This window comes from Ciconia boyciana, chromosome 4, assembly GCF_034638445.1.
Source record: "Ciconia boyciana chromosome 4, ASM3463844v1, whole genome shotgun sequence".
Taxonomy (NCBI): domain Eukaryota; kingdom Metazoa; phylum Chordata; class Aves; order Ciconiiformes; family Ciconiidae; genus Ciconia; species Ciconia boyciana.
This window is the reverse complement of record NC_132937.1, coordinates 42,293,635-42,320,142: the sequence shown is the minus strand read 5'-3', so window position 1 is coordinate 42,320,142 and position 26,508 is coordinate 42,293,635. Positions and strand designations below refer to the sequence as shown.

General features: G+C 43.9%; 1 protein-coding gene and 1 long non-coding RNA gene across 2 annotated transcripts in view; one reads left to right on the top strand and one right to left on the bottom strand.

Annotated features, from left to right (window-relative positions):
- The first annotated feature begins 301 nt into the window (after positions 1-301).
- THBS4 (thrombospondin 4) overlaps positions 302-26,508 on the top strand; it is a 40,147-nt gene continuing 13,940 nt past the window's right edge. Inside the window, exons 1-10 of the mRNA XM_072858919.1 lie at positions 302-438; positions 4,808-5,011; positions 9,694-9,941; positions 11,036-11,141; positions 16,231-16,313; positions 16,908-16,959; positions 18,297-18,469; positions 21,640-21,777; positions 22,406-22,483; positions 26,154-26,306. Coding sequence (XP_072715020.1) covers positions 351-438; positions 4,808-5,011; positions 9,694-9,941; positions 11,036-11,141; positions 16,231-16,313; positions 16,908-16,959; positions 18,297-18,469; positions 21,640-21,777; positions 22,406-22,483; positions 26,154-26,306 — 1,323 coding nt within the window. The 5' untranslated portion in view covers positions 302-350. The remainder of the gene's footprint in view (positions 439-4,807; positions 5,012-9,693; positions 9,942-11,035; positions 11,142-16,230; positions 16,314-16,907; positions 16,960-18,296; positions 18,470-21,639; positions 21,778-22,405; positions 22,484-26,153; positions 26,307-26,508) is intronic.
- LOC140650525 (uncharacterized) lies at positions 18,862-24,966 on the bottom strand. Its single transcript, XR_012042047.1, has 3 exons — positions 24,859-24,966; positions 20,691-20,790; positions 18,862-18,974 (listed from the first exon to the last, which is right to left on the bottom strand). It is a non-coding gene; the product is annotated as an uncharacterized lncRNA (long non-coding RNA).

Sequence of the window (26,508 nt, the reverse complement as noted above, 5' to 3'; positions counted from 1 at the left end):
GACCTCGGCAAGATCTCCGGCTCTGCCCGGTCGGACACCCCCACCGACGCCGGTCCTTCCCGGCTCGGGCCCCGACGCTTCGCTCCCTGCTGCTCCATCCCAGGGCTCGGCCATGCCCCTCCGCAGCCCCCGACGGCACGGGACGGGACGGCACGGCCCTACCCCGGCGCGGCCCCCGCCCGCCCCCAGGGCCGGGAGAGCCCCGGCCAATGGCCTGCCGCCTGCCGCCGTCCCTCCCCGGACTGGGGGCCGCCCCCGTTAAACGGCGGGGCACGGAGCGCAGAGGCGCGCCGTCCTCCGCCGCCCTGCCCTGCCCTGCCCGGCCCGGCCCTGCCCGGCCCGCGGCCGCGATGGGGTGCGAGCGCGGCGCCGCCCTGCTGCTCCTGCCGCTCGCCCTGCAGCTGTGCCCGGGCCGCGCCGCCCCGCCCGCCCCCCCAGGTAAGGGCCCCGCCGCCCCCGCTTCCCTCGGTTTAGCGAGCTTCTCTTTCCCCTCTTTCATTCTAGGCGGCTTTGGGTTTGCGGCGTCCCGTCCCCTCCGCCGGGGGCCCTGTGCTGGCCGGGAAGGGGGGCTGGGGAGTCGCCAGCTCTGCAGGTGCGAGGGGAGCCGGAGCCGGAGCCGTCGCGGGCCGCGGGGGCTGCCGCTGCCGCCGCTGCTGCCGCTGCTGCCGCTGCCGGCGGGGCGCAGAAGGCGCCCGCGGAGCTGCCCCGCCGCCGGGCTGCCCGGGCCCCGCGGGCGCCCCCAGCCGTGCTTGACCCCGCCGGACTCCCGGTGGGAACCGGAGGACGTCGCGGTGTAACCGCTCCATCCCCATTTTAGCCACCCTCGCTAAAATCAGCGACAAGCGGTCTGGTTTTATAGGGGTGCTAGTAGGTGTGTTGAACGTCTGAAGAGCGCTTTTTCAGTTGCAAGTCCTCGTAAATGAGAAGTGAATTGCTAAGCTATGGAAAGTCGTCGGAAAAACTCTGCTTCGTAAAGTGCATAGAAGAACGGGTGCCTTCTAAATCCAGTATTACTTTGGCAGTATTATGCACGTAGTAAGTAGGAGCTGCATTATTTTAGAGCATGCATAAAGCGAGCGGTATCGCTCTCCAGTAGCAGCTTGTGACTGGAACCAGCTCAGCTAGTGAGTGCAGCAGTTAGTGTAACTTGGTGCCACTCCAGGAATCTTAAAGGTGCTCCTGGTTCTCTCTGCATTTTTAACCCTCTCCATTGTCTTACAAAATGATGTTTGACATTTTAATCGGTTATTCCTTAGTTAAGTGAAGCAGATCTAAAAGACAGCCAATCAGATTAATATAGCTGCATTTCCAAAAGCCTTTATTAAAGTCCTTCTTGATGTAAAAACATTTCAGAAAATTGTCATATTGAGAAGTAGGGTATTGCCATATTTTAAAAAAGAGAGGCAGAATTCGAGCTTGTCAGGGGCAGTGGCCAAGTGAAAGATCCCAATCTCACCATGTGAAGTTTTCACCTTCTTACAGTCACAAATCATTGCATTGGGTGAGGGTTTCACTCCAGGTATCTAAGACATCGTTAATTATCTTGAAAAGTGCTGAACAGCAGTGGAGCAGTGTTTACATTTACGGTTATTATGGTTGGCTGTGACCGGAGAAGAACCTTGGAGGGTCTCAAAAACCTGGTGTGACATGGCAGCAGAATTAAGGGAAAGAAAGGGTCTCTTATTTTGAGCTCCATCCTCTCCTGTGCCACTAATTTCGCTCCTCCATGCCTCCCCCTCTTAGGGCTTCCCATCCCTTCTTTTAGCTCTCATCTGAAGAGCTAGCCTTGATGTTTTTGGGCAGATCTCCAAAGAGCGGTTTGCCGCTGTCTCAAGATGTAGCTGGTCCCTTGTTAGCATTTTCATAGGAGGGTGGGCAGCTCCCTTCTAAAAACCACGAAAAGCAGGCAGGGGAGAGAATTCCTGGTCCGTCTCATGAGTGGGCTCGGTTCAGCCCAGTGGGTATTGCATGCTCCAGAGGCATGCCCAAGTCCTCACTCTCACTGCATGGATTGAAATTACCTGCTTGTGCCTTTCAGCTTCGGTAGTCTTTTTCTGTCCATTTGTTTTCAAGTCTGCCTCTCCAGGGAGAGGAACAAAAAGGTGACATTATTTGAATGAAAGAAATTAAAATTGAAGATTTGAAATCTGAAATGAAATGAAATCTGAAATCTAAAGATTTCTTTGGATTTCATCTAAAAATGAAATCTGAAATCCCTGTGGATCTTTTTTTTCTTGTTCCTTCCGAACAAGCAATGGTCTCTGTAAGGTCTAAGAGCTGTCTCTCTCTGCCAACTCTACTAAGGATGTAAAATGAGTTTTCATAACCCCCTTGCTCTTCTGCTAGCCACTTTTGCTAGCATGTGTGTAATTTACGCTAAAGGCTGGATCTGGTCACGTACTGCGTCTACATGCTGGTCAGTGAAGATATCCCAAGAGAGGGTTTGATAACATGATGCCGAAGGATCCAGTTGAGGCAATGTGCTTTATAGAACGTAACTACCAAACCAATTTGAGCACTCATTTATGTATGCAAATTTCAAAAATTTCAATAAATGTTTTCCATAAGGTTAGACAGACATTTGCCAGTGTTTAGTCATTACTTTTATAATATTTGTCCTGTATTTTTAAGTGTTTGACTCTAGCAGAGATTAATTAGCCTCACAGGAATTGATATAAAATGAGCCAATAGACCTGGAAGGACTGGACAAAATGTATATCTGTATTTTGTGCTGTCAGAGACCTAAGTGCTGTATTGCGGTGCTCCGGCTGAGAAGACACAGCTGTACTTTATGAATGGTTACTACCTGTAAAATGCTGTTGTACAGAGTAGTGAGTTGCATTTCAGTCTCTTGCTTGGGCAATTGCTTTGCTCTCTGTGCCTGAAACGTGATGAAATACCCAGCCTTTTGCCTCTGCTGTCTGGGTCACTGGTTTCAGTGGAAGCAGTGGTTGTCCTGGAATGCTGTAAATCTGAACTAAATGAAAGAGAAGTCCTTTGACCAGGTCCATCTCAGATATGTGTTTCTTAGTTGTTTGACAACAGTGTTGTTATTACAAGTGCATGCAAATCAAGGGCCTGATTCTTTTTGTATTGTGTCCTGAAAACTCTCAATAGAGTCATGGGATCCTTGGACCCAATACAAGTGTAGACTTAAGCGATAATCTGTATTTCAATGGTTTAATGAAATGAATCTCTTCATTTTTCTTTTTTGGAAATGACATTAGTGTCTAGATGAATGAATGCTCTAGAATGAGCAATGGAAGCAGCACGAACCCAGGTTCTAATGTAAGGGAACAGGGTTTCCCACATGGCTGTGGGTAGGTCTGTGTGCCCATGTGATTGTCCTCTGAGTGCTCTTCAGCCTCCTCCTGCTTGTATCGTATGTAAATACTGGAACGGTAGGGTGGCCCCATCACCTTAGTTGACAACGACAGCTTTGGGGTCGTGCTGGGTAGGAAAGACTCGTCTGCAAAGGTCCACTGTTTTTTGGCCTGGGAAACTAAACTCAGTGGTACAACCATGGGCTTGAATCAAGGTAAGGCACAATGTGCTGTCATGTGCCTTTGCTGTCTGCCTGGTGTTAGGGCTCCTCTCCGGTGGCAGCTCTACAGTATTGTGCTGGTGTGGGAGAAAAATATGGCTGAGCTATGATAGGCCTATAGAGTGGCAACAGTATACAATGGCTAAATATAATATGTCCTTATATTTAAATATAACACTTGTGCATAGTCATGTATCAGACTTTATTGGAAGGGTATAATACATATACTGCTTTAATAGCAATGGGTTGAAATAGGAGATTATCAAGAAACCTAGTGGAACAGTTTATTGAGTTTGGAGACATCATGGATTTAGGAACACTGAGAAAAACCCCAGTTTGTTGTTTCAGTGCCATAAGGGGGGTAGCTGATACACACATGAGTATAACGTCAGACTCTTTGCTGATGCATTGTGCAAAAATTAAAAGAAAAATTTGAAACAGCTTTCACTATGCCTTCAGGGTTATTTTTTTGTCAGGCCTGTCTGTCTTTGTTATCTGTGCCAGAAGGGAAAGATGAGTCTTATTTATATAATATATCTTCTGAGAGTCAGTGAAGAGAGAAGGAGGTTATGAACATCATATTACTTACCTGGCTTTTTAGCATTTTAATAGGTGCCCCGCAAATTCCATCAAAACAGTTCTTAGGATAAGTACACTGGAAATCTGTCTGAAAATATTGATGCTGGATCCTCAGTCTAATTGAAATGTGAATACAAGCACCTGAATTTATGAAAGGAGAAATAGGTTACAAACCTTTCTGTTGAGGTGTATCCTCAGAAGATAAGAATTTTAGAGATCTACCTGAAAATATTTGAGTACCTCAATTTGAAGACTAGGTATTTCTATGTTAGTAACTTATCAGTAATTCCTTTTAAAAAAAGTTGCTAAAAGATGATCAGTTGCAACAAAATCTATAAGATATTTTGATAGAATCATTGAATAGTTTTGGTTGGAAGGGACCTTTAAAGATCATCTAGTCCAACCCCCCTGCCATGGGCAGGGACATCTTTCACTAGATCAGGTTGCTTAAGATGTCCCTGCCAATGGCAGGGGGGTTGGACTAGATAATCTTTAAAGATGATCTTCATATTGTTAATTTTTGTTTTCATATTATTTATTTTAGGTAGGAGAACTTGGGTTCATTTTAAAGTATCCATATGAAAATAGCAAAAAGTGTACAATCTCCAGTGGGTGGCTTCAGAGTACATTCTTCTTTGGTCATTATTATACTGAAATTGCTGTTGAAACTCGCTTATTTTTCAGTTTTTGATCTTCTTCCGTATTCCGACAAGAAAGTGGTAATGAACTTCTTGCAACAAGCACTTGGCGATCCTATGCTGAATGAAGTGTACTTGCTCTCAACATTCAAACTGCAGCCAAAGAGCACAGCCACCATATTTGGCCTGTATTCATCAGCTGACAACAGCAAGTATTTTGAATTTACAGTAATGGGACGGATGAATAAAGGTGAGTTGTTTGGAGTAGGTAGGGGAAAACTAGTGTTGGATCCATAGTTACTGGTGTGTCACAGATGCATGTTGAAAACTCTGTCATTAACCGTTGTGCTTGAGTCATTCTTGTTGCATGCTGTCACCGCTTAGGCTCCCTCTCACAAGATAAAAGTGTTGGTTACATCCCCTCTCACTCCCCTTCTTTTTCTTTCCTCTCACTGGATGCTGCTCTGTCCTGGCCAGGGGAAGCTGACCTGAAAATCAGCTGGTATCTCCACTCTGCCATGGCACTTGCTCTGACCAATGCTGAGAAAGGAGGAAAAAAATGGGAGTATGGAGAAAGGAGTCAATTTGTTTTTCTTTTTTTCTTTGTCCCCTTGGGACAATCACTGGTTCTTATTACTCAGGAATGTGAGGGACACACGCACATGCCGCCTCATGCATATGAAAGGCAGGTTCTTGTTCTGCTGACCCTGGAGGTTAGATGTGACTATACAAGGCAAACATTCCTAGCACTTACAGGATCTTTTGGGTGAACTAAAGTGTTTGTTCTCCTTTTAGTGAAATTAGTTAATCAGGAGTCAGAGTAGAAACTTCGGCAGACTTTTAGAAATGGAGAGCTTTAATCGCTCTCTAGACCAGATCTAGGATGTATTTCAATTTTAAGGTTCAGCGAAAAATTGTTGAATGATGTAAATTATTGTTGCTCCCTTGACTTCACCACTGCTATGATAATTTGCTGCTGCAAATGTTGTAATCGGGCAGCTGAGCCCAATATACTGAGAAACTTTACTGAGAAATTTCAGTTTTATACATAGGAAAATTATTCAATATGCTGAAGAAAAGCACACCTTTTGCTTGGGAAATGTGGGGGAATGAGTTAGGTAAAACATTAGTAATTTTATCAGGTCTGTCAAAATCCTTCTGAGGTCAGGGAATAAGAACTTTTGTGCTATGTGTGTGTTGGGGGTGGGTAAGCCTTATCAGTAGGTGTCGTACAATTCCTAACACTGACTTAATTGCTAGATAAATGATAGATCACGCATACTCCCTCTCTCCCTCTCACGCATACACAGTTACGTGTGTAAATGTTATACATATATATAGGAATGCATATGTAGACATGCAAATATGTCCATATATATACAATTTTGAACATATCAAACTCTTCTCTTGATTTGCAAGAATACTTGCATGCCTGATGGTTACTGATATGCTTTAACTAACAGACTTAAGAGGCTTTCTGGTGGAAGGTTATGTGGCTTCTTTTGGTTTTGTCCTCAGTATGTTAGTGTTGCGTTTGAGAAGTATCTGTGACAGGATGGTGGCATACAGATAATTGTTGAGTACATGGGGGACATCTGTAACCTACCTATTGCAAAGGACTCATCAAACAGAGGGAGGCTTTTCGCAGCAAGGCCTGCTGCGAAAGAAAGGTCTTTTTGCCTCCTTATGACTTTAGTGCACCTTGTTTAAGGCATATGGTAGCATGTGAGTAGTAGGCAGTGTTTTCACGTGTGATTTCTCTGGAAGTGTCAAGTGTCGCATATGGCTACTTCATACAGTAAATTAAACTGCATCCAGGATATCATCACGTGAGCTGAAAGTATGGAGTGTGGGGGCTGTTTGTGATCCTCTCAAGACTGGAGATGATCACTTAAGTGGTGTGCCAACACTGACGTCTTAGCAAAATGCAGGGTTTAAATATCTACAGTTTTGGAAGGCTGCATATGTGCATAGTGCTTCCTTTGCATGGTGTTTCCACACCCAAATCTGATCTAAGTAGCCCAAACCAGGCCTTAGTTAGCCTTTAAAGTGCCACATTTGAGAGCTGTGTTCCAAACCATTTGCTTATGTTCTGGTTTTGTTGTGGTATAGCTGATAGTAAAATGTTCATAATGCCTAAATGTTTTTAAAGCACAGATCTGAATTACTGGGCAACTGCTCAACTTGTTTTGGTTAGACCAATGTACTTTTCAGAGACAAATAGCATCCATGGGTTTCTTATCCTTTTTGAACAATTCCTTTATGGAACAAACAGCAGTAAGTGCATAAAAGTGATGTAACTTAACAGTTCTGTGAAGCAGTTCCTATTTACTGGCAGGATTAGTAGTTTCATTGAAAATGTGTTTCTTAAACAGTACAGGTGAGCCACTTACTCTCACGAATGTCAGTATAGAATATCCTAGCAGCAAACATGTAATGTAGGGGCTTGGATGAGTTAAATCTTACAGACCTGGGGGCTGTGGTCCAGCAAAAACTCCCTTCAAAAGCCTACTCTGGTTTACCAGATGGATATTTGGCTTTGGCTGAGGCAGGAGTACTTGAGCCTCCTTCCAAGCCAGACTGCTCCTTGTCCTGAAACTGTTCTGGCAGGGTCCGTTCTGGGCCCTGCTATCATCTCCTCTTTCTTTCTCTAGTTTACTGCTGCGTTTGGTCACTCTGAATGCAGGGCCCAGATCCAAAGACCTTGCTTTTATATGACCAGGCATGCATAAAATTCACATAAGTAAAATGCCTGCAACGTACTCTGTCTTGCCAGATCTTTGAGTTTGCCAAGAAATGCTACCTTTTAGCAAGTGACCTCATGCACCTTTGCGGAAATCTCGGCTCTGGCAGTGTTTTGACATAGACAGCAATGAAAACATTCCTGATATTGGTCACAGCTGCTGAGACTTTAATACTAGTGTAGACTTTAAAGATGGAGACATGCCCTGCTCCATTCATGCTGGTATAAATCTGGTTTCTTTTAATCATTAGACTGAGCAATTAGAAAAATAGTAAGGAACACATACCCAGTAACTCAGAAGGTCACCGACAAACAGAAGTATCATAGCATCAAAGAGGGTACATTAGTAGTGGAGAGATGGGAAGACAATTTGTTAAATGAATAGAAACGGGATAAGTTCAGTAGGTATTATTAGCTCTGAAGCTAATAAGAGTTTTTCCCTCCAGTATATCCACAATTTTTAGTTGACCTCATGTTAATGTAGGTGTTTCTTGAAGGTCAGAGTATTTGTGAGCTCTCACTTCATGCAACAGTAGCAGCCCCTTGTGAACTTCAAACATGTTCACAAGAGCCAGCACTTACCTGTTTAGGTGCCCGGCATCTGTGCAGCTTGACTCCTCAATGCACGTAACTGTTATCATCAAGAAATAAGAGACATGCAGGCTGGCAATCAGTGGGATCTTTGAAACAAGGTCTGTCTAATATCGTAGTTATACACTGTCTAGATGCACTCAGCTCATTCCTTCTGCAGATGTGCATTCAGAGAGCCAGGGAGAGATTTTGTGGAGAGAACTAGCTAGCTGGTCTAAGAGATTTAGCTTGCAGATCCTAGCTTACCGATCCAATTTCCTTAGGAAAGAGACATTTTTTTCAATATTATGCAGCATATAAGAGTTTGTGTTTGTCTGCTGTTGTGTTTTTTGATAATGCATTTTACTTCATAAAATGACAATTTGTTGTTGTGGTTTAGCCCCAGCCGGCAGCTAAGCACCACGCAGCGGCTCGCTCGCTCCCCACCCGGTGGGATGGGGGAGAGAATCAGAAGAGCAAAAGTAAGAAAACTCGTGGGTTGAGATAAGAACAGTTTAATAATTGGAACAAAATAATAGTAATAATGAATTGTAATGAGAAGGAAAACAACAAGAGGGAGAGAGGAACAAAACTCAAGGGAGGAAAAAAAAAAAAACAGTGATACAACTGCTCACCACCCACTGACCGACACCCAGCCAGTCCCCCAGCAGCGACCACTACCCCCCACCCAAGTCCCCCAGTTTATATACTGGGCATGACAACATATGGTATGGAATAGCCCTTTGGCCAGTTTGGATCAACTACCCTGGCTGTGCCCCCTCCCATTTCTTGTGCACCTGGCAGAGCATGGGAAGCTGAAAAGTCCTTGACCAGTGTGAACACCGCTTAGCAACAGCCAAAACATCAGTGTGTTATCAATATTATTATCATACTAAAATCCAAAACACAGCACTATACCAGCTACTAGGAAGAAAATTAACTCTATCCCAGCCAAAACCAAGACAGTGAATTATCGAGTAGGTCATTCACTAATGCCTTGAAAAAGAGTTGACAGGGGGCTCAGTCATCTTTAGGGGTGGAGTATGTCTTTTCTGCATTATATTTTGTTTTTACTTACTATTTGTTACAGAGAAATGCAGGTTATTGGCTTGGAATCATGCTTCCTTTGTTTTCTTTAATGATGCATTTGGATACACTGTCAGATGGCTTCACTGAATGCAATATGCATCACTGAAACTGATTTTTCTAGTTCTACATTTCTGCTACAGAGTATTTCTAGGTTTATCAGATATGTACTTGCCAAAGTACTGCCTGCAGGCTGTCTGCTACACCCTTTACCTTTACCACTTGTATTTTAGTACGTGGCCTGTAAGGTGACATTGGTTAAGCCAGTTAGAGAGGCCCGGACAAAGCAGTGGAAAACACTGTGCAGGCAGCAGTGCTTTACAAATGGGGAGTCACACAAGAGTCCTGGTAATCCTGCTCTGAGAGTCAATGTCCTATTTCTTATTACCATTTATATCTGCATATGGGATGCATTTACAAAAGCTGATATGTGGAAAAATACCAGAGCCATTGCAGATTTCCACAGGATCTTCCTTGATCAGCCTTGGGTTATCTGGTACCCCCTAATGGTCCTTCTGTATATTTTGTACTAGTGGTGCTGCGCTATCTGAAGAGCGATGGGAAGTTGAATTCGGTGATCTTCAGCAACATCCAGCTGGCTGATGGGAAACCCCATGCTGTCATCTTGTGGCTGAGTGGCCTGCAGCAGGGATCAAGCACAATAGAGTTGTATGTGGACTGTCTGCAAGTAGGTGCCGTTCAGGACCTGCCAAAAGCATTTTCAGCACTGTCTCAGAGGCCGGTGGCAGTAGAGTTGCGCACTTCCCAGGAGAAGCCACAGGTGAGCAGGAAAACTAGGAGCAAGCTGAACACTTAGAGAGATCACCAGGGGTCCTCTGGATCACTGCATCCAGACCTCAGCCCTTGCAGCAGCCAAGCTCTGTACAATGGTGCTTCAGTAATACTTGAGTATTAACTTGTGAAATAAATGTAAATGTAAGTACCCTATGGAACAGCTGAAATCTTGGCTTCATTGAACCCAGTAATAGTTATGCTATTTGTTTTAAACACAATTTTTAGTTTATTAAAAAAAAAAAATTACTGCCTCCCTCACTTCAGCCTATGTGGTTCTTGGGGACTGGACTTTTTGCAAGGACTTAGCTGATGCAGTGAGGGCAGCTCTTTGTCAGCTTCTTATAGTTGTTCAGTATGAGCAATCCTTGGCTGTGTATGTGGCTTTCCTCTTCGTGATAAGCCACATGGACTAAAAAGAGAAAAGAAGCGGGGGACTCACGTGGTGCAAGAGTCCAACCCCCATCTGTTTGACTACAATAGCTTTTCTTTCTCTGTCTGCCAACCAGGGGTTGGCATAGCTTCCTGTCATCTCCACATCAGCAGTCCAAGGTAAACAGTATCTTCCACAAGCATCTTCTATCATCATTAATCCAAAATATGCATTAGAAGGTACAAAGGCATTCTGCCCCCAGGGTTGCCCCCTTGCTTTGTTTCATTGCAGGCTTGAAAATGAGCTTGTTTATATGGAGAATCACTAAGGTGCCCTCATTCCTGACATGAATGTAAACCTGTTTGAGAGGAGGGAAAAAAGACTGCTTTGGATTCAGTTTAAAAAAAAAAAATCATATGCAGCAGCTATAAAAATATGTGAACTTCCTGGTATGTGAGATCATATGAATTGGAATAATAAAAAAAAAGTTCAAAATAAAACCACAGCTATGTTAGAATCTGCAAGGCGAAGATTAGGGATTTTATTACAGTTCAGATGGTGATGGGTGGTCCTGAAGGGGATGGTGTAGGAGCCCTGCATGCTTAAGAAATGGACAACCTCTCTAAAAAATTAATTTACTTTGTCTGATATTTCACATTTTCTCCATTGTTGTACCAGAATTGAGCACTCTGTTTTTCTTGTGAGTCCAGGATACGCTGGATGAGCTGAAGCTGGTAACTGGAGGAACACTTGCCCAAGTGGGGAACCTGCAGGACTGTTTTCTTCAACAGATTGAACCTGTTCCTCAGTACACTGGTAAGGCCTGCAACCAGGAGTTAAAATTATTCCTTAGGATACCAGTGCAAAGAAGCTAATGTGGTGAATATTAAAAATGTGGAGAAGCTTTATAGACAAGTAATAGCAATTGTTTGACTGAAATACAGCCATGATAATTTCCTGTAAATGTTTTAGAAATAGGTCAGTTTGGAGACAAAACAGTCACTGCTGCTGGTGATAAAAGGAATGAGTTGTTCTCCTAGTGAAGGAGGAGTCTGTAATGATTAAAGGAGGCTTTTTAGCTTAATTTGGAAGGCAAACTTCTGTGTTCATCATCTGTTTGTGTCAGCTTAATAATAAGTATTCAAAGTGCAGACAGGAACTAGTGCTAAATGTGATATACTGCTACAGGCTTTATGGAAATAGGTAGATGGATAGAGTAGCAAGGCCCATCAATGTACTTATCCACGTGGCCAGTATTCATCTTTTGTTGATCACTGGAGTGTCCCGGAGAGGGGAGGAAAAAGGCATGAAGAAGGACACAGGAGACTGCAGAGTGTGTTGGTGCTATGGCTACAGAGCCTGCGGGTCCGCATGGGAAAAGCCATTGCAAGGCAGAAAGTAGTCCTGCCCCAAGTTAACCGAGGCTTTTGTCACCTGCTGGACTGGAAATCTGCTCCAAACCAAATTCCTTTTCTGGCTGTGCTGAGCATTGTAGAGACTGAGCTGAGAACAGGGAGGAAAAGAGGGTCCTGCAGGTCCTCAGGGGCTGGGTGCGGTCCCCTGTGATGGGTGAGGGTGCTTTCTAACTTCTCGACACAGCGAACCTGGGCTAGACTGCCCCAGCTGTACCCCTTCCTAGTCCCTGTCAATCTGCCTTTCTGCTGTGGGTGTGAGGGAGAAGAATGGGTTCACACTGTGCGTGCAATATGTTAGTATGTGACAATGATGGGGAAGAAAATGTGAGTTCAAGGTTTGAAATAGGATCCATGAGAAGTTCTCTATCACACCGTTTCCTGTCCCCTCTGCCAAACCCAACCTTGCAGCATTGTTACTTTTGATTAGAATAGAGACAACATACACAAATGTTATATGACAGCGTCCTGGGTACATTACATGAATGTAGGCATCAGTGGTGTGCAGTGATAACAGAATCTGTTTGGCCTTTTAGCTATGTAAATCCTCAGCTGCACATGCGTCTGTTTTCTTGCTCCTTAATATATATACACCTAGGCAAAAAATTCAGAGTTTTATCATCAAAGGTTTCTCCTTTTCCCTAAATCAACAGGCATTTGCACATGGATGGGAAGGGTAATTCAGTGTTTCCTCCTGGAAAAACTCACAGCTCTGTGAGTGAGGTTTCCAGATTGCAGACTTGCAGCTTTCTCATTTGTAACTTTTTGCTCATTAATCAATAATACAAACCGTAGTAATACAGAGAGATGTTGTCTCTCCCTGGCTGCCTCTGCCTGGCTAAGCCTCTCAAATTCAGTTGCTTATAACATTCAAGTGGAATTAGTATCATATTAATAACAATAATGAAACAACTCGCATGAATATGTTCAAAGTCCACATAGTCAAACCCACGAAAGGAAAAGGTGCAAATGTTCCAACAGCAATATTAACTCAGCTGCCTTGCACTTTGTATATGCTTCACGATGCCCTTTTACAGGAGCAATATATCAGATAACCACAGTCTTGCCTTCAGCCAGAAAAAGCTGGAATGCAAATGCTTAGCTGTATCTTGGTAAAAGCATGTGTTTTCATATTAATTGGAAAATCCTTGGGAGGGCTTTGGACCTAAATAACATGGCTTTGACTGTGTGCCTGGTCATTGCTCACCGCTGTGGCAGCAGCATTCCCTCTGTGTTCAGTCTGTGAGGCTGAGACACCTAAGCAGTGTAGATGAGAATATGATGATCAGACAGAGGTTGAACATGTGTATTTGGATCTTCCCGTGTGGGTAGGAAAATACAGTGCAAGATGCACTGGATTTGGTAGATGAGATTAGTATGCTGCATGTAATCATCATCACAAAATCATTCAGGTCAGAAGGGATCTTTGGAGGTCATCTAGTTCATGTAGGGTACCTGAACGTGACATAGTGTAGAAAAAATAGTTACGTTGCCCCAGACCAAAGGTTCTTTTAACCTAGCTACTGTTAGAGACAGTATGCCAGTATAGACCTAAGGGCAAGAGTATAAGAGAGTAGAGTTATAGTCTGGTTTTACCTGAATGCTTTCCTATTCTCCAGCAGTTCATGGTATACAGAGCACTTGACTCAGAGGTGGAGTCTTTGTGTTTTGTACTCTATATATGTTTCCTTCCATGAATCTGTCCAGTCAGTTTAGAATGCATGATCAAGAATATCTCCTGGCAAGTAATTAATCATATGTCTGAGGAGATATCTCCTCTGTTTACTTTGAACCTGCCTCTTTGTAATTCCATGTGCAACTTGTATATGCAACTTCTTCGGTGGAGGATTGTAGGCTGACAGGAAACTGTTCTCTTGTCAGCCATCATCCATAGTTTAATCATGGCTGGATCTCTGGCCAAGTAACCACAATCTCTTTGAATGACACGTCAGCACTCAGACTTTGCCAGGTGGAGGCAAGTGGGGTGCTTGAGCCAGTATTGCTCCCAAGAGAGCTAGAAGAAGTATCTGTGAGGCATTTCATGGTGGCCTGCAATTACACAGGTTAGTGTTTGTGCATTTGGCCTGCCTGGGTCAGTTAGGTGTGCAACGAAGCTGGTCGCCTGCTCTAAATCCAAGGCCCTGTACTGGAACATGTTGCCCAGAGAAGTTGTGGATGTCCCATCATTGGAAGTGTTCAAAGTCAAGTTGGATGGGGCTTCGAGCAACCTGACCTAGTGAAACATGTCCCTGCCATGGCAAGGGGGTTGGACTAGATGAGCTTTAAAGGTCTCTTCCAAATCATGCTATGATTCTATACTGCAGGGTCCTGAGAAGAGAAAGACAGGGTACCCTGACATGACCTCAGGCTTACAGGGAATAAGCATGTCGAGAGACTTCAGTTCCCTGTTGGACAGTAATTCTTCAGATCTGTCTCTGAATTTAATTATTGCTGTGAAAGCCATTCTGTTATTCGGGTTGTTACTGATAGAGCTAGGGACTAGTCAAACTGGGGAGTTGCCTCAGTAGGTGGGGCACGGATGAGAGAGACTGCATGGTAGGACCAGAGAACTGTATAGCTGTATAGAAAAAGGCAGTACCTTTTGCTTACCCTGCTTACTCCTGGGAAAAGCCACCCCACAATATACTGTGGACCAGCAGCTCACTGAAAGGCCTCTGAGTTCTTAACCACTGATCACCAGTCACTCTGCTGCAGATGGGGCCTACCCTAGGACTTGGCTTTAAATGGAAGAGAAAAAAACCCAACTATGAGAAGTCATCTGTTTTTGCTCTGCTGTCTACATTTGCAAACAGGGCATGTAGTTCATGGCAGTATAACCTGTTTAGTCCACCTTAAAGTTTAACAGTCTGCAAAACTTTACAGAATAGATCTGGTTTTGATTTAGATGCTAGCCAACAAACAGCATCTGAAATCTTGAGAATTTTTTGCAGGTCTCAATCAATAATGCCTAAACCATTCATTGTTTAAAAAAACCAAGCAAAACAAGAACAGACCCCAGCATCTGTCCCGCCAGCCTGCATGCCAAGTTCCACTAGGGGATTCTGAAATACCCTTGATATTAAGTCCTGCTGCCTTCCTCCCAAATAAAAAGAAGACAAGGTTGGGACTAGAACAGAGGCAGGTTCTGGAACACGTGGTTCCCGAGTCTTTAAACTTGTTCAGTGTTTTGATGAGAAAATCTGAAATGAAGAAAACGTAGTATGTGAGGAGTTGGACGATTCCCACTAGAATGTTTGGAAACAGTTAGACATGCTTTGAAGTACAAAACAATGAGGTAAACATTAAGAAATGCATTTTTCATATAAGCTTTCAATACTCACAAAAGTAACACATGAATAAACCTCCCTGAAGCCATTGGGCATAATATAAAAATATCCTGCCTGCTTAGAATGTAAAAGAGCATATATTTGTGAAATTTGTTTTGACCTACAGACTTCGAGAAGTAAACAAATAGCTGCTCGAGAGAGCTACAAACTCAGAAGTGAGCTACAAACAAAAACTACGAGCTACTGTGTTAAACATGCTCTCTGCTTCTCCTCTGTCACTGGGTCAAAACTAATGTTTAATTTAACAGATAAGAGTCTCATGTGAAGATCTTGGGTTGGTTCTGGTCTTATGGCTCATTACAGATGTAACTTTGGGTCTTGTCTTAGAGATCTTTAATCTGTTACTTGGTATCGAGAACTGGCTTTGGTGTGAGCTCATATGGTGTTGAGTAGATGTTTTGTGAGTCCATACAAACTCTGCAGCCCCCAGAAGCAAACGCAGCCATGAAACTTGTGTACAGTGTGATGAGCTGCCTTTTGGAAGAAAAGCCAAATGACTGTCGCAGGTATTAAAAGCACTGTTTTCATCAGGGCAGGCACTCTTGATGCATGGTCAGAGCTGAACAGTGAGCTTGCTCAGAAAGCTGGGTAAAGTCACTTTGAAAAGTGTGCAGGAATCAGTTGTGGTGACATAGAATACACTTCTGGAGGGGGACTTCCATTGTTTGCATGGATACTTAATGCCACCACCTTGCCCTCCTGTCCCAAATAGGTTACCACAAAAACCCAGTCTTGAAATCCTAAGGTTTCGCTTAGGGTTGCTGGTCTCGGGCCTGGGGAGAACCAGTAACACTGGCGGCATTAGTTGCTAGTGTTGTTAGGTCTTACTAGAGAGCCTTGATGCTGAAATAATGGTACAAGAATCACAGACTGCTTTTCTCTTTGTGGAGAGGTTTCTGCTTTGCCTGTTTCTGTGGTATATAGTGGAGTGCAGTCCAGAAAAGCCTTGAGTTCACTCAAGTCCCTCTAAAAATTGGAGCTAGATACTATGTTTGCTCTAAGGATTCCTACAGGGCTTAAGTAACAGTAATGTCTGCCCTCCTTGGCTTTTCACAGTGTTTCCATATTGTAGCTCAGAAATTATCAGGGCAAATGAAGGAGAGTTACGTGCATCGTGCACTCTTTTTCATTGCTGTTTCCCGGCAGGTGATTTTAATAGGCAGCTGATGGGCCAGATGATGCAGATGAACCAAATACTGGGAGATGTGAAAGACCTTCTCAGACAACAGGTACTGTATAAAGGCTTCAGTGTGAAATATCCAAAGCTTGCCACTTTTGACAGAGTCGGGGCAGAATTCACACAAGCAGTAAACTCCTGTGTAGAGTTCATTGCCTCGGAGGCATGACACAGTGGAGAAGAAATAACCATATAGGTCCTGGTACTCTGTGCTCACTATGGAGGATCACTGAATGTGGGACTGTAGGGGACTTGCTTATTCAGATCCAGAAAATCTGGTGTCTTAAGTGAGGAGGAACTAGAGGAGCCATCCTAGCCCACTGTTAGATAGAGATAGGTCTTTTGCACAGAACTGGAATTGCATTTGTTCCACTTGCTGGGTGTCAGAACTGGAATTGCTGGTGGCTCATGCCTTTAGTTAAATGTATCATTCTTAAAGGTCCTGTTGATGAAGGCTGAACTCAAGTACAACCATTATCGCTGTCCTTAATTTTATGGAGTACAAAGAGCATCTCATTTCAAGACAGAGTACCTTTGTCAGATGGTTTGAGCGGCAACTTGGGGAAAGATGATAATGGTTCTTCTGGCAGCCAGGTGCAAACTGGATGTTTGTATCCAAATAATGTTTATTTTCTATATCCTCAAGGTCAAAGAAACAACTTTTCTGAGAAATACCATAGCTGAGTGCCAAGCATGTGGTAAGTATTTCTGTTATTGCCTGTAAAAGGCAACTAGATGAGATGTACAGGTGTTTTAAAACTAATATTGATTGCATCAGCTTTATGTGGTTTCTAAGAAGAACTCTTTTAAAAATATTGTGTCCAAAGTTCTAGATGTATTGGACACAAATTTAAAATAGATTTTCATTAGAGAAAGCTTTCAGTTCCCGTAGACCTGACAATTACCTATTAGGGATAAAACCCTGCTAAATCAAGCAGTACCACTCACCCTGTACTGCCAGTTCTCGCTCTGCCACAATGCTGTGCCACGTGTTCCTGGGGAGGGAGACATTGCCTGTTAGGTACCTCATGAACAATCTTAGTAGAAGGACAAGGGAGGAATCATGTTCTGCTCTAGCTGGTATTGTCAGTCTGAGGAAGATCCTATGCAGTCTGCCTGAAAGTCGTCTGATTCTGAGTAGGCAGTCACTGGTTAACAGCAGTAAGACCCAAAAGGTGGTCTCCATCTTTTCACTAAATGGAAGAAATAAATGCTTTCCCAAATGCCACTGCATGGCCCTCCTACACAACTGACAATGAGGACACATGTGCACTCAGTATAAAAACCAAAATACTCCCTCACTGGGTGGGGTGAAACAAAGGCCTTAAACTCATCAGGCCTTTTAGTTGATTTCTTCTCCCAGTCTGTCAGCCTCATCAAAACTCAAGTTGAGCTCCAGCCAGGTTAGCCTTTAGAAAAAGTCTTTAAATCCTGTATGCATCAGTACCAAGGTTCAGCACCTGCCAGAGTGTCAGAAAACCTTGCTTTTCCCCAGGGCTGGTCTCTCTGCACCTAAGCCAGTGTACTTGCATGTCCTGCTGCGTGTTGGTGGGCTGCCAGCTGCTCCTTCTTTATTCCTTTTATTTGTAGGCTGTCAGATATGCTCTTGCAAAACCATGGCACTGTTTTTCTTATGAAGTGGTAGTGTTGCTGATTTAGCCAGAGAAATGCCTTGTACCACCACACTTGAGTCCCTTGGGCCATCTGAGGTCACTGGCGTTCAGAGTTTGCTCCTCTGGCCAGCAGCAGATCTGTGCTGGGACTAACCTAGCAGGAGGGCTCCCATGTGTAGCCAGGACAAGCACGTGAACCTAACAAAATAGCCTTCATTTCCCCTATCTCGGGGACACAGCAAGCTGCTGGGCCATTCCCAGCATGAACTCTCTTCCACAGCACAGCTGGTAGTAGCGCAGTGCAGAAACATGAAGCCCTTGCTGCACAGCGTCTTAGGGATCTCTTCAGAGTGCTTGCCAGCTGAAAGCCATGATGGATGTTTCTTTCAATCGCTGAAACTGTTGTTCTTTCTGCATTAAAGGTTTGGGAACTGTGAATTTTCCAACTCAGCTTCCTAGGCGCAGTAAACCCAAATGTGAAGTTAATTCCTGCTTCAGGGGAGTCAGGTGCGTGGAGACAGCAGAGGGATTTCAGTGTGGCCCCTGCCCTGAAGGGCTCACAGGAAATGGAGTTACCTGCTCAGATATCGATGAGGTAAAATAGTAACTTTCACTGAATTAAAAAAAAAAGGGGCAAAAAAAAAAAGCTAAAAAGCAGCTGTTTCATATATATCAATAGGTTGCTGATGCTTGCTGTCTTCAGCATTTGCTGACTGCTTGCACAGTGAATATTAATTCATTCTGATTTCATTCTATGTCCCTATTTTGCTGTTGCTGCAACTTTATGGAGGTTATATGCATGAAAACTTGAAATACCCTGGTGAGTTGAGAAGTCACTTAAAGGAGTTTAATGTTTGGGGGGGGGGGGGAACCCAACAAAAAAAACGCAAACCAAAACCAACTAAACCAAGCTTTTGACGTCGTTGTTTCTATTCCACAAGAAGATGCAGTAGCTTCTGTTACAGGCAGAACTGCAGAAGCACTTCTTGTCAGTATGGGCTTTGCTTCTTTAAATTGTAGTGTTCCTGAACCAGCCTTGGAGACCAAAGTCTTCTCTTCAACCCAAACTGGAGCCATGTTTTCAGCCTCACCTTAAAAGTCTGTGAAAGAAAATAAACATTCATTGTTATTGTTCCTTTTTGCTTCTTTATGGTTGTGTTGAAAGCTGATAATGTTTAGTTAAATCTTTTTTTTTTCTTGCGCTATATGTTAGAAATTCAGACCTTGCTTGTATTGAGGACTGAGTCAATAAATTTACAATATCTTAAATGATTAAATAAAACCTGTGTTAATTGGAATGTGACACTTACTCAGAACACAAACAACAAAACCACTTACAGTTTCACTGCATTTTTTCTGTCTGATGATTTTTACCATTACTCTTTAGTGATTTTTGTGGAAAAGCACCTGGCTGTAGTAGACCAGGGAACCAGGAGAATTAGGTCATTAACTGTGCTTGTGGATAACACAGTACTACCAATGTACCTGCCTAATGATGTAAAACAGCAAAAGCAATTCCTTTTTTCTCCTTCCCAGCTAACAGGAGATGTGCTTGACTGCTCTTTTGGTTTACTCCCTCCTGTAGGCCATCAGCAGAGAGGATGCGATGTGCCCAACTTATATCTGTCTGTGAAAAACACCGGGGAGGGAAAGTGGGTTGAGTGTGGCAGTTTCCTGAGTTGTAGGCTGTGTCTTTTGTTTTGCCTCACATGGCACGGACTGTGTCTGCTGCAACAGAAGGTGCAAACAATGGAGGTGAAGCGCTGAAATGTGAATGCAAGAGGTGAAGCTGAGACAGCTGTGGTGCGAGTTTCATGCCACAGACAACTGTGATGAGAGACTCAAGCCAGCCTAGGTGGAGCCCACCAGTACGGATGGGTTCCACCTCCTGAGCCATACCCAGACTGAGGCAGAGCATGGCAATAATCTACTCCCTGCCATTTTCAGGGTTGGAGCAACTCTACCCATGACAGCAGTGGTGGGAGAACAAACCGGGACTGGTCTGTAGTGGCCTGACATTAACATGGTTTTCTGTGAGCAGTCAGGCTCTGCCACTGGAGCTTGACGTGCCTTCATGTTCCTGCCACCACTCCACGTGGCAGACCTGATCGCACACTAGAAACAGTGAGGAAGTTTTGCCAAAATGGTGTCATAGAGATAGTCTTGCTTATATGAGGTCTTTATACGTGGACACTGCTATAAAATGCCACCTAGTCTGGTGTCGTTTTTGTTCACCAGTAAATACCTCCTTTAACAGCTGGATTTTCACTTATGGTTGCACGGGGGGGGGGAGGGGGGAGGAGATAATAAATGGCAATAGCTTTTCATTATCTAAGGGGATGTGTCATATTATTTGTTTTCCTGAGTTAGCTGAGACTAAGAAGGAAAGTAATTTTTTTTTTTTTGAAAGCTCTTTAGGAATCTCCTCTGGGAGAGCACCTTCCTACTGAATAAACTATTTTTGTACTTCTAATAACTGGCATTTAAAAAGAAGTTCTTGTACAAATTCTGATAAAGACAAATCTAGAAGCTTCCTCACTAAGAGTCTGAAGCTGTTAGCATCTCTGCAATATGCTCCCTTATTCATTACCAGTTTGAAGACATTACTTTCATATGCTGATGCCCTGTATCTTGGGAGCTGCAGCTCTGCTCTGAGTACGGTGTAATTTGAGTGCCCTCTGCTGCCTACAATAAAAAAATCCACAGCAAATAAGGAGCACAAAATGTCTGTCCTAGGTTTTACATATTCCTTATGCTAGTTGTGGACCTACTTCTAACAAATCTTTCTGTCAAACACGCTTTGATATTAAACGTACCTTTTCTTGCTCCCTTGTGTGTGTGTTTGGTTACAAGTTGTATGTTTGTTGTAGGTGGACATCTTCTGGCTTGTTCTCCCCCCATGTTGCGGATGTTCTTCTGTTAGCAATGGAAGGGAAAAAAAGGCATATTTTAAAAACTCCTTTATATTTTTTTCTCATGTTTCTTATTTATTGTTGTCTTTGAGCCATATGCAGCTTGATGGCATGTTGATGTTTTTGGTACTCTTACAAATGTTACCTAGCGGCTAGTGTTGATGTTGGAGAGGCGGAAATGCAGGATGTGGTTCCCAAACTGGCACCCACAAGGCCAGTGAAATGGGTCACAGCTGTTCTGTAAAACCACATGAGGCAATGAGGCGAATGGTGCCTTCAGGCCACAGGTGATGCTGTGGGCATGTGGTACTTTGGGAGAAGTGCTGAGGGTTTTCTGTGGGCCTCAGGTCTAGAAATGTGTGGGTGCCACTGACACATCCCTGCTTATCTGGCTCAGTTTGGGTTACTTCTGGCTATGAGATTTGCCCAAATATAAATGAGGGAGAATGCTGCTGCCACTTCTGTGTGTACAAAACACAACTGCAGGACCATTTGGTGGGTTGGAGTTACGCGGCTTTCCTGATAGTGTGGTCTGGACCCTTCCAAGGGGCTCGCAGCGTCCGAGGGAGCTGAACCTGCCCAGCACAAGGAAGGACTGGGGATCACACCTTAGGGCATCAGCTACAGGCTGTAATGGAAGACTGCAAATGTTATTTAAATTACACATATAGCTGAAGACCTGCTGGGGTCAGAAATACCTGCAGAGACTGTTTCCTCTGTAAGCCAGCTCTGAACAGAAGACGTACAGACATTGCATGTAGCATTGCCTTTGACTGAGAGGTCTGTGCACATAGTCAGAGTCTGGATGTTACTGAAGCACGAACATGTGCTCGGTTCATTTTTTTCTTTACAGTGTCGTTACAACCCTTGCTTCCCTGGAGTGCGATGTGTGAACACTGCTCCAGGTTTCCGATGCGAGGCCTGTCCCCCAGGATATACAGGACAAACTGTGCAAGGGGTAGGAGTCAGCTACGCCAAGAGCAATAAGCAGGTGAGTGGCAGCGTCCCTGCGGCAACCGCCATTGCAAGGTGCTGGTTAATATCAATGCATCTGTATCTCATTTTATACTTCTTTCATTCCATAATTGCCTTGTGCAGTTAGGCAAAGCTCAGAGTGTTTCAGCTGGAAGATCTGAGTTGTGTTTGCTTGGCTTTAATGGCAGTATTAACAGTCTAAATCTTGGGATCAGTGTGCAGACGAGAAAAAATGTCATTATCTTCATAGGTATCGCTGATCAATTTTAAAGGGGGCTCTGTTGATTTCTGTAATCTGGCTTTGAACTAGGAAGGGTATGATAGAAAAGGCCTGTTTTACTGTCATTTTTTGCATGTTCCTGTAGTACCCTACAAGGGGAACATAATTCTTGTCTAAACTCTTGTGGGCAAACCAGAAGCCTATCCTAAGGTTGAAATTTTCTGTATTACAGTGTCTCTTCAGGGTTTATATGTGTCTGGAGATCCATTGGAAAGTTAGCCTATGGGTATGTCTGTGCCATTCTGAGAGCAGTTTCAGGAGAGGCTATGACTCCTTTCTAGACTTAAACTTTAGTGGCTTTTCTTCAGACTTGGATCTCAAATTGACATTGTTTTTATTACATGTTGGTTTGTTTTATTGCTAGGTCTGCTTAGATATTGATGAATGTCAGAATGGTGGACTTGGACTCTGTGTTCCAAATTCCCATTGCATAAACACTTTGGTAAGCACCTTTTTGTTTGTGGCTTTAAAAAATCAATTGTTTTAAAATTCCATGAGGCTAGGATTGGATTTATGGCTCTGACTGAAGAGCTGAATAATACAATTTGTTTGTTGGTTTAATCGAAACCAAAGAATCCTTTCCTCTTTTCCTGACTAATAATAAAAAAGTCAATACTTGATTTGTCATTAACATATCCATCTGAGCTGATTCCTTAACACTTTCCCTGAGGAACAGCAGGAACTCTTCTCTCAACACCATCCAGTTATGTGTGTTTATGAGTATGTTATTGCAAAGAACCTCCTTTGAAAGATTAAACCTTTGCTTCCCCTCATCTCTTCCCACCTCGGAACTGCTGCAGCAAGCTGTTCCCCTGGGTGGTCTTCTTATAGGACTAATGTCTTCACTTTGTTAGGGTATTTATGCAGTACCAGATATCCCTCTAAATAAGTACAGAGAGGAGGAGAGCTGCAATTGGTACAACACTTTTAATACCCATAGATATTAAATCCAGGAGAGCAAGCATGGCAGAAGTAGAAATGGTTTGAAAGATGTTAGGATCCAGTGGAAGGAGTGTACAACCATTTTAATGCTATGAAGCAAGTTGGACTTTTCACTTAGAATCACAGAGTCATAGAATATTTAGGTTGGAAAAGACCCTTGAGATCATAGTTTACCTAACACTGCCAAGTCCACCACTAAACCATGTCCCTAAGCGCCACGCCTACACGTCTTTTAAATACCTCCAGGGATGGTGACTCAGCCACTTCCCTGGGCAGCCTGTTCCAATGCTTGACAACCCTTTCAGTGAAAACATTTTTCCTAATATCCAATCTAAACCTCCCCTGGCGCAACTTGGGGCCATTTCCTCTCATCCTATCACTTGTTACTTGGGAGAAGAGACCGACCCCCACCTCGCTACAACCTCCTTTCAGGTAGTTGTAGAGAGCGGTAAGGTCTCCCTTCAGCCTCCTTATCTCCAGGCTTAACAACCCCAGTTCCCTCAGCCACTCCTCATCAGACTTGTGCTCTAGACCCTTCACCACCTTCATTGCTCCTCTTTGGACACACTCCAGCACCTCAATGTCTTTGTTGCAGTGAGGGGCCCAAAACAGAACACAGTATTCGAGGTGCAGCCTCACCAGTGCCGAGTACAAGGGGACGATCACTTCCCTCCTCTTGCTGGCCACACTATTTCTGATACAAGCCAGGATGCCATTGGCCTTCTTGGCCACCTGAGCACCCTGCTGGCTCATATTCAGCTGGCTGTTGACCAACACCCCCAGGTCCTTTTCCTCCAGGCAGCTTTCCAGCCACTCTTCCCCAAGCCTGTAGTGTTCCATGGGGTTGTTGTGGCCCAAGTGCAGGACCTTGCACTTGGCCTTGTTGAACCCCATACAATTGGCCCAAGTCCATCGATCCAGCCTGTCCAGATCCCTCTCTAGAGCCTTCCTCCCCTCCAGAGGATCAACACTCCCGCACAACTTGGTGTCATCTGCAAACTTACTGAGGGTGCACCCGATCCCCTCGTCCAGATCACTGATAAAGATATTAAACAAGACTGACCCCAGTACTGAGCCCTGGGGGACTCCACTTGTGACCGGCCGCCAACTGGAGTTAACTCCTTTCACCACCACTCTTTGGGCCCGGCCATCCAGCCAGTTCTTTACCCAGCGAAGCATACGCCCGTCCAAGCCATGAGCAGCCAGTTTCTCCAGGAGAATGCTGTGGGAAATGGTGTCAAAGGCTTTACTAAAGTCTAGGTAGACAACATCCACAGCCTTTCCCTCATCCACTAAGTGGGTCAGCTTGCCATAGAAGGAGGTCAGGTTGGTCAAGCAGGACCTGCCTTTCCTAAACCCATGCTGACTGGGCCTGATCCCCTGGTTGCCCTGTATGTGCTACTGATGGCACTGTCAAATACTGTTCTGCTATAGCTGGCTGCACAGAGTAGACTTTCTCCATAATGAGAGAAGGGTTAAAAGTATCCTGCAGGTGTAAAGGTGGTCCTTTTTGCAGCTAGGTATCATTGAGGTAGTGTTTATCACTGTCAGTACTGGTATTGCTGACAGTAGTGTTCGAAGTGGTGTGCTTTCCTTGTGAATAACCTTGTTTTTATAGAACTGCTTTCACTGTTCAATATGTTTCTCTTTTTTTTTTTTTTTGTTAATATCTAGAACATTTCTGTCACATGTTGTATCTTATTGCATGACTAGACATGACTAGCCCTCTTCAGGAGGCCATCAAGCCCTGTTTGCAGAGGGCAACAAGGGGCCTGCCATCTCTCAAAATAGAGCAGTGTGGGTTTTTTACTCCTCTCTCCCTTTAGAAACAGTTTGGTCTGGAAGTGCTGCCTTAAAGGCTATTTTAATGCATACCAGGGCTTGATAGAGGACAGAATATACTGAGCAAATCCAGCAGGCTCCAGAAGATATTACGTTGGTGTCCATTAGGAGAAAGTGCACGGGCCGGTATGTTTTATACAGGCCATTCCATTTGCATGTTCCAGTGATTATTTTACTCTTCAGTCACTCTTCATTTCACTCTTCATCTTCAGCCTGAAAGTATGCAGACAGCAGAGAGTTAAAATTTGGAGTGAAGCTAGGAACAGAGGACAAAAATAATGCCGAGCTGGCTAGTAAATGTATCTCTCTATCATGGTGGACTGGGACAATCCTGACAGTTCCTCCAACAGGCTTTGTTAAGGAAGAGTGAAGTTGTGTGAAGCACCTCAGTTTCACAAAGGTGTGGATGCACAAGTTTGTCAGAGATCTGCCTGTTTCTGTTCCTTGACATGTCAAAAATAATCATTCTCTATAAGGAAAAAAGATTGTTTTCAATTAACTTTTACGTCATAGGTTACAAATCTCCAAGTATGTGAGATAGAGACAAAAGCTATATTAGATGCCTAAAGACGACCCCTTCTTATCAGCATTTATCCGTTTATATCTCATATAGTGATTGTCCCAGCACACACTGAGATTCCTTGGCTTCGCTCCTTTGGTTTTGTTTACACAAGAGAGTGGCACAAGTATAAAATACATATGTATGCATCTAGGTAAACCACTGCAAAAGGTTACCTGGATGTTCTTATTGCAGTGTAATTGAGGATGACTCTGTCTTCAACTCCTGAATTCTTTTCTGAAGAACAAGATTCAGCTCAAATTGGCTTAAAAACATTTAAATTTAAAAAAAAAATGGAGCAAAGACATGATGAACTTTCTTGTCTCTCTTTGATTAAAAGTTGTGCCCAGTTGAGTTTAGATAAACTGATGGGTCTGCTTTACACTGAAATAAGAGCATCCAATCTGATTAAGCAGGTGCTGCTTAGAATTTTACACAAAGTTTTGGCCACCTGGAAGCAGCTCAGAGTGACGCTGGCAGGCACAAGGCATCATGAAGAAGCTTTTGCCACTACATGACACTTCTCTGGTGTAACAAAACACTGGTCTAAACAGGCAAGATTTGAGCGTGTTTTCCATCATGCACTGTGGCAGCCAAACCTGAATTTCACATAGAAAATAAAGTTTGTTCACTGTGCAAGAGAGCTCAATGGATGAAAAACTACAGTTGCACAGCATAACCAGTGTGGCGTTAATCTCGCTCACATGCTTGCTTTAAAAGAAAAAGAAGTCCTGTTAAAAGGCTGGCTAGTAACTTTTTGTTCTTACAGGGGTCTTACCACTGTGGCCAGTGCAAACCAGGATATACAGGAGACCAAGCCAGGGGATGCCAGGCTGAGAGGAGCTGCAGAAATCGAGCCCTCAATCCATGCAGCATCCATGCCCGTTGTATTGAGGAGAGGAGAGGAGAGGTGACATGTATTGTGAGTTCATAAATTCATGCATTTGTACAGTGAAAAATAGCTTTTTTTAGGCTGGAACTCAGAAGGTCTTTGTGGTCATTTTATACAGTTGGGTGTTTTAACCAGATTGTGGCACACTGGCCCAGACCAGCTACAAAAATAACCTGGCTGAGTCTATCCTGCAATTGTTTTCTTCTTGCAGCATGTCTGTAAGGCAGCCATA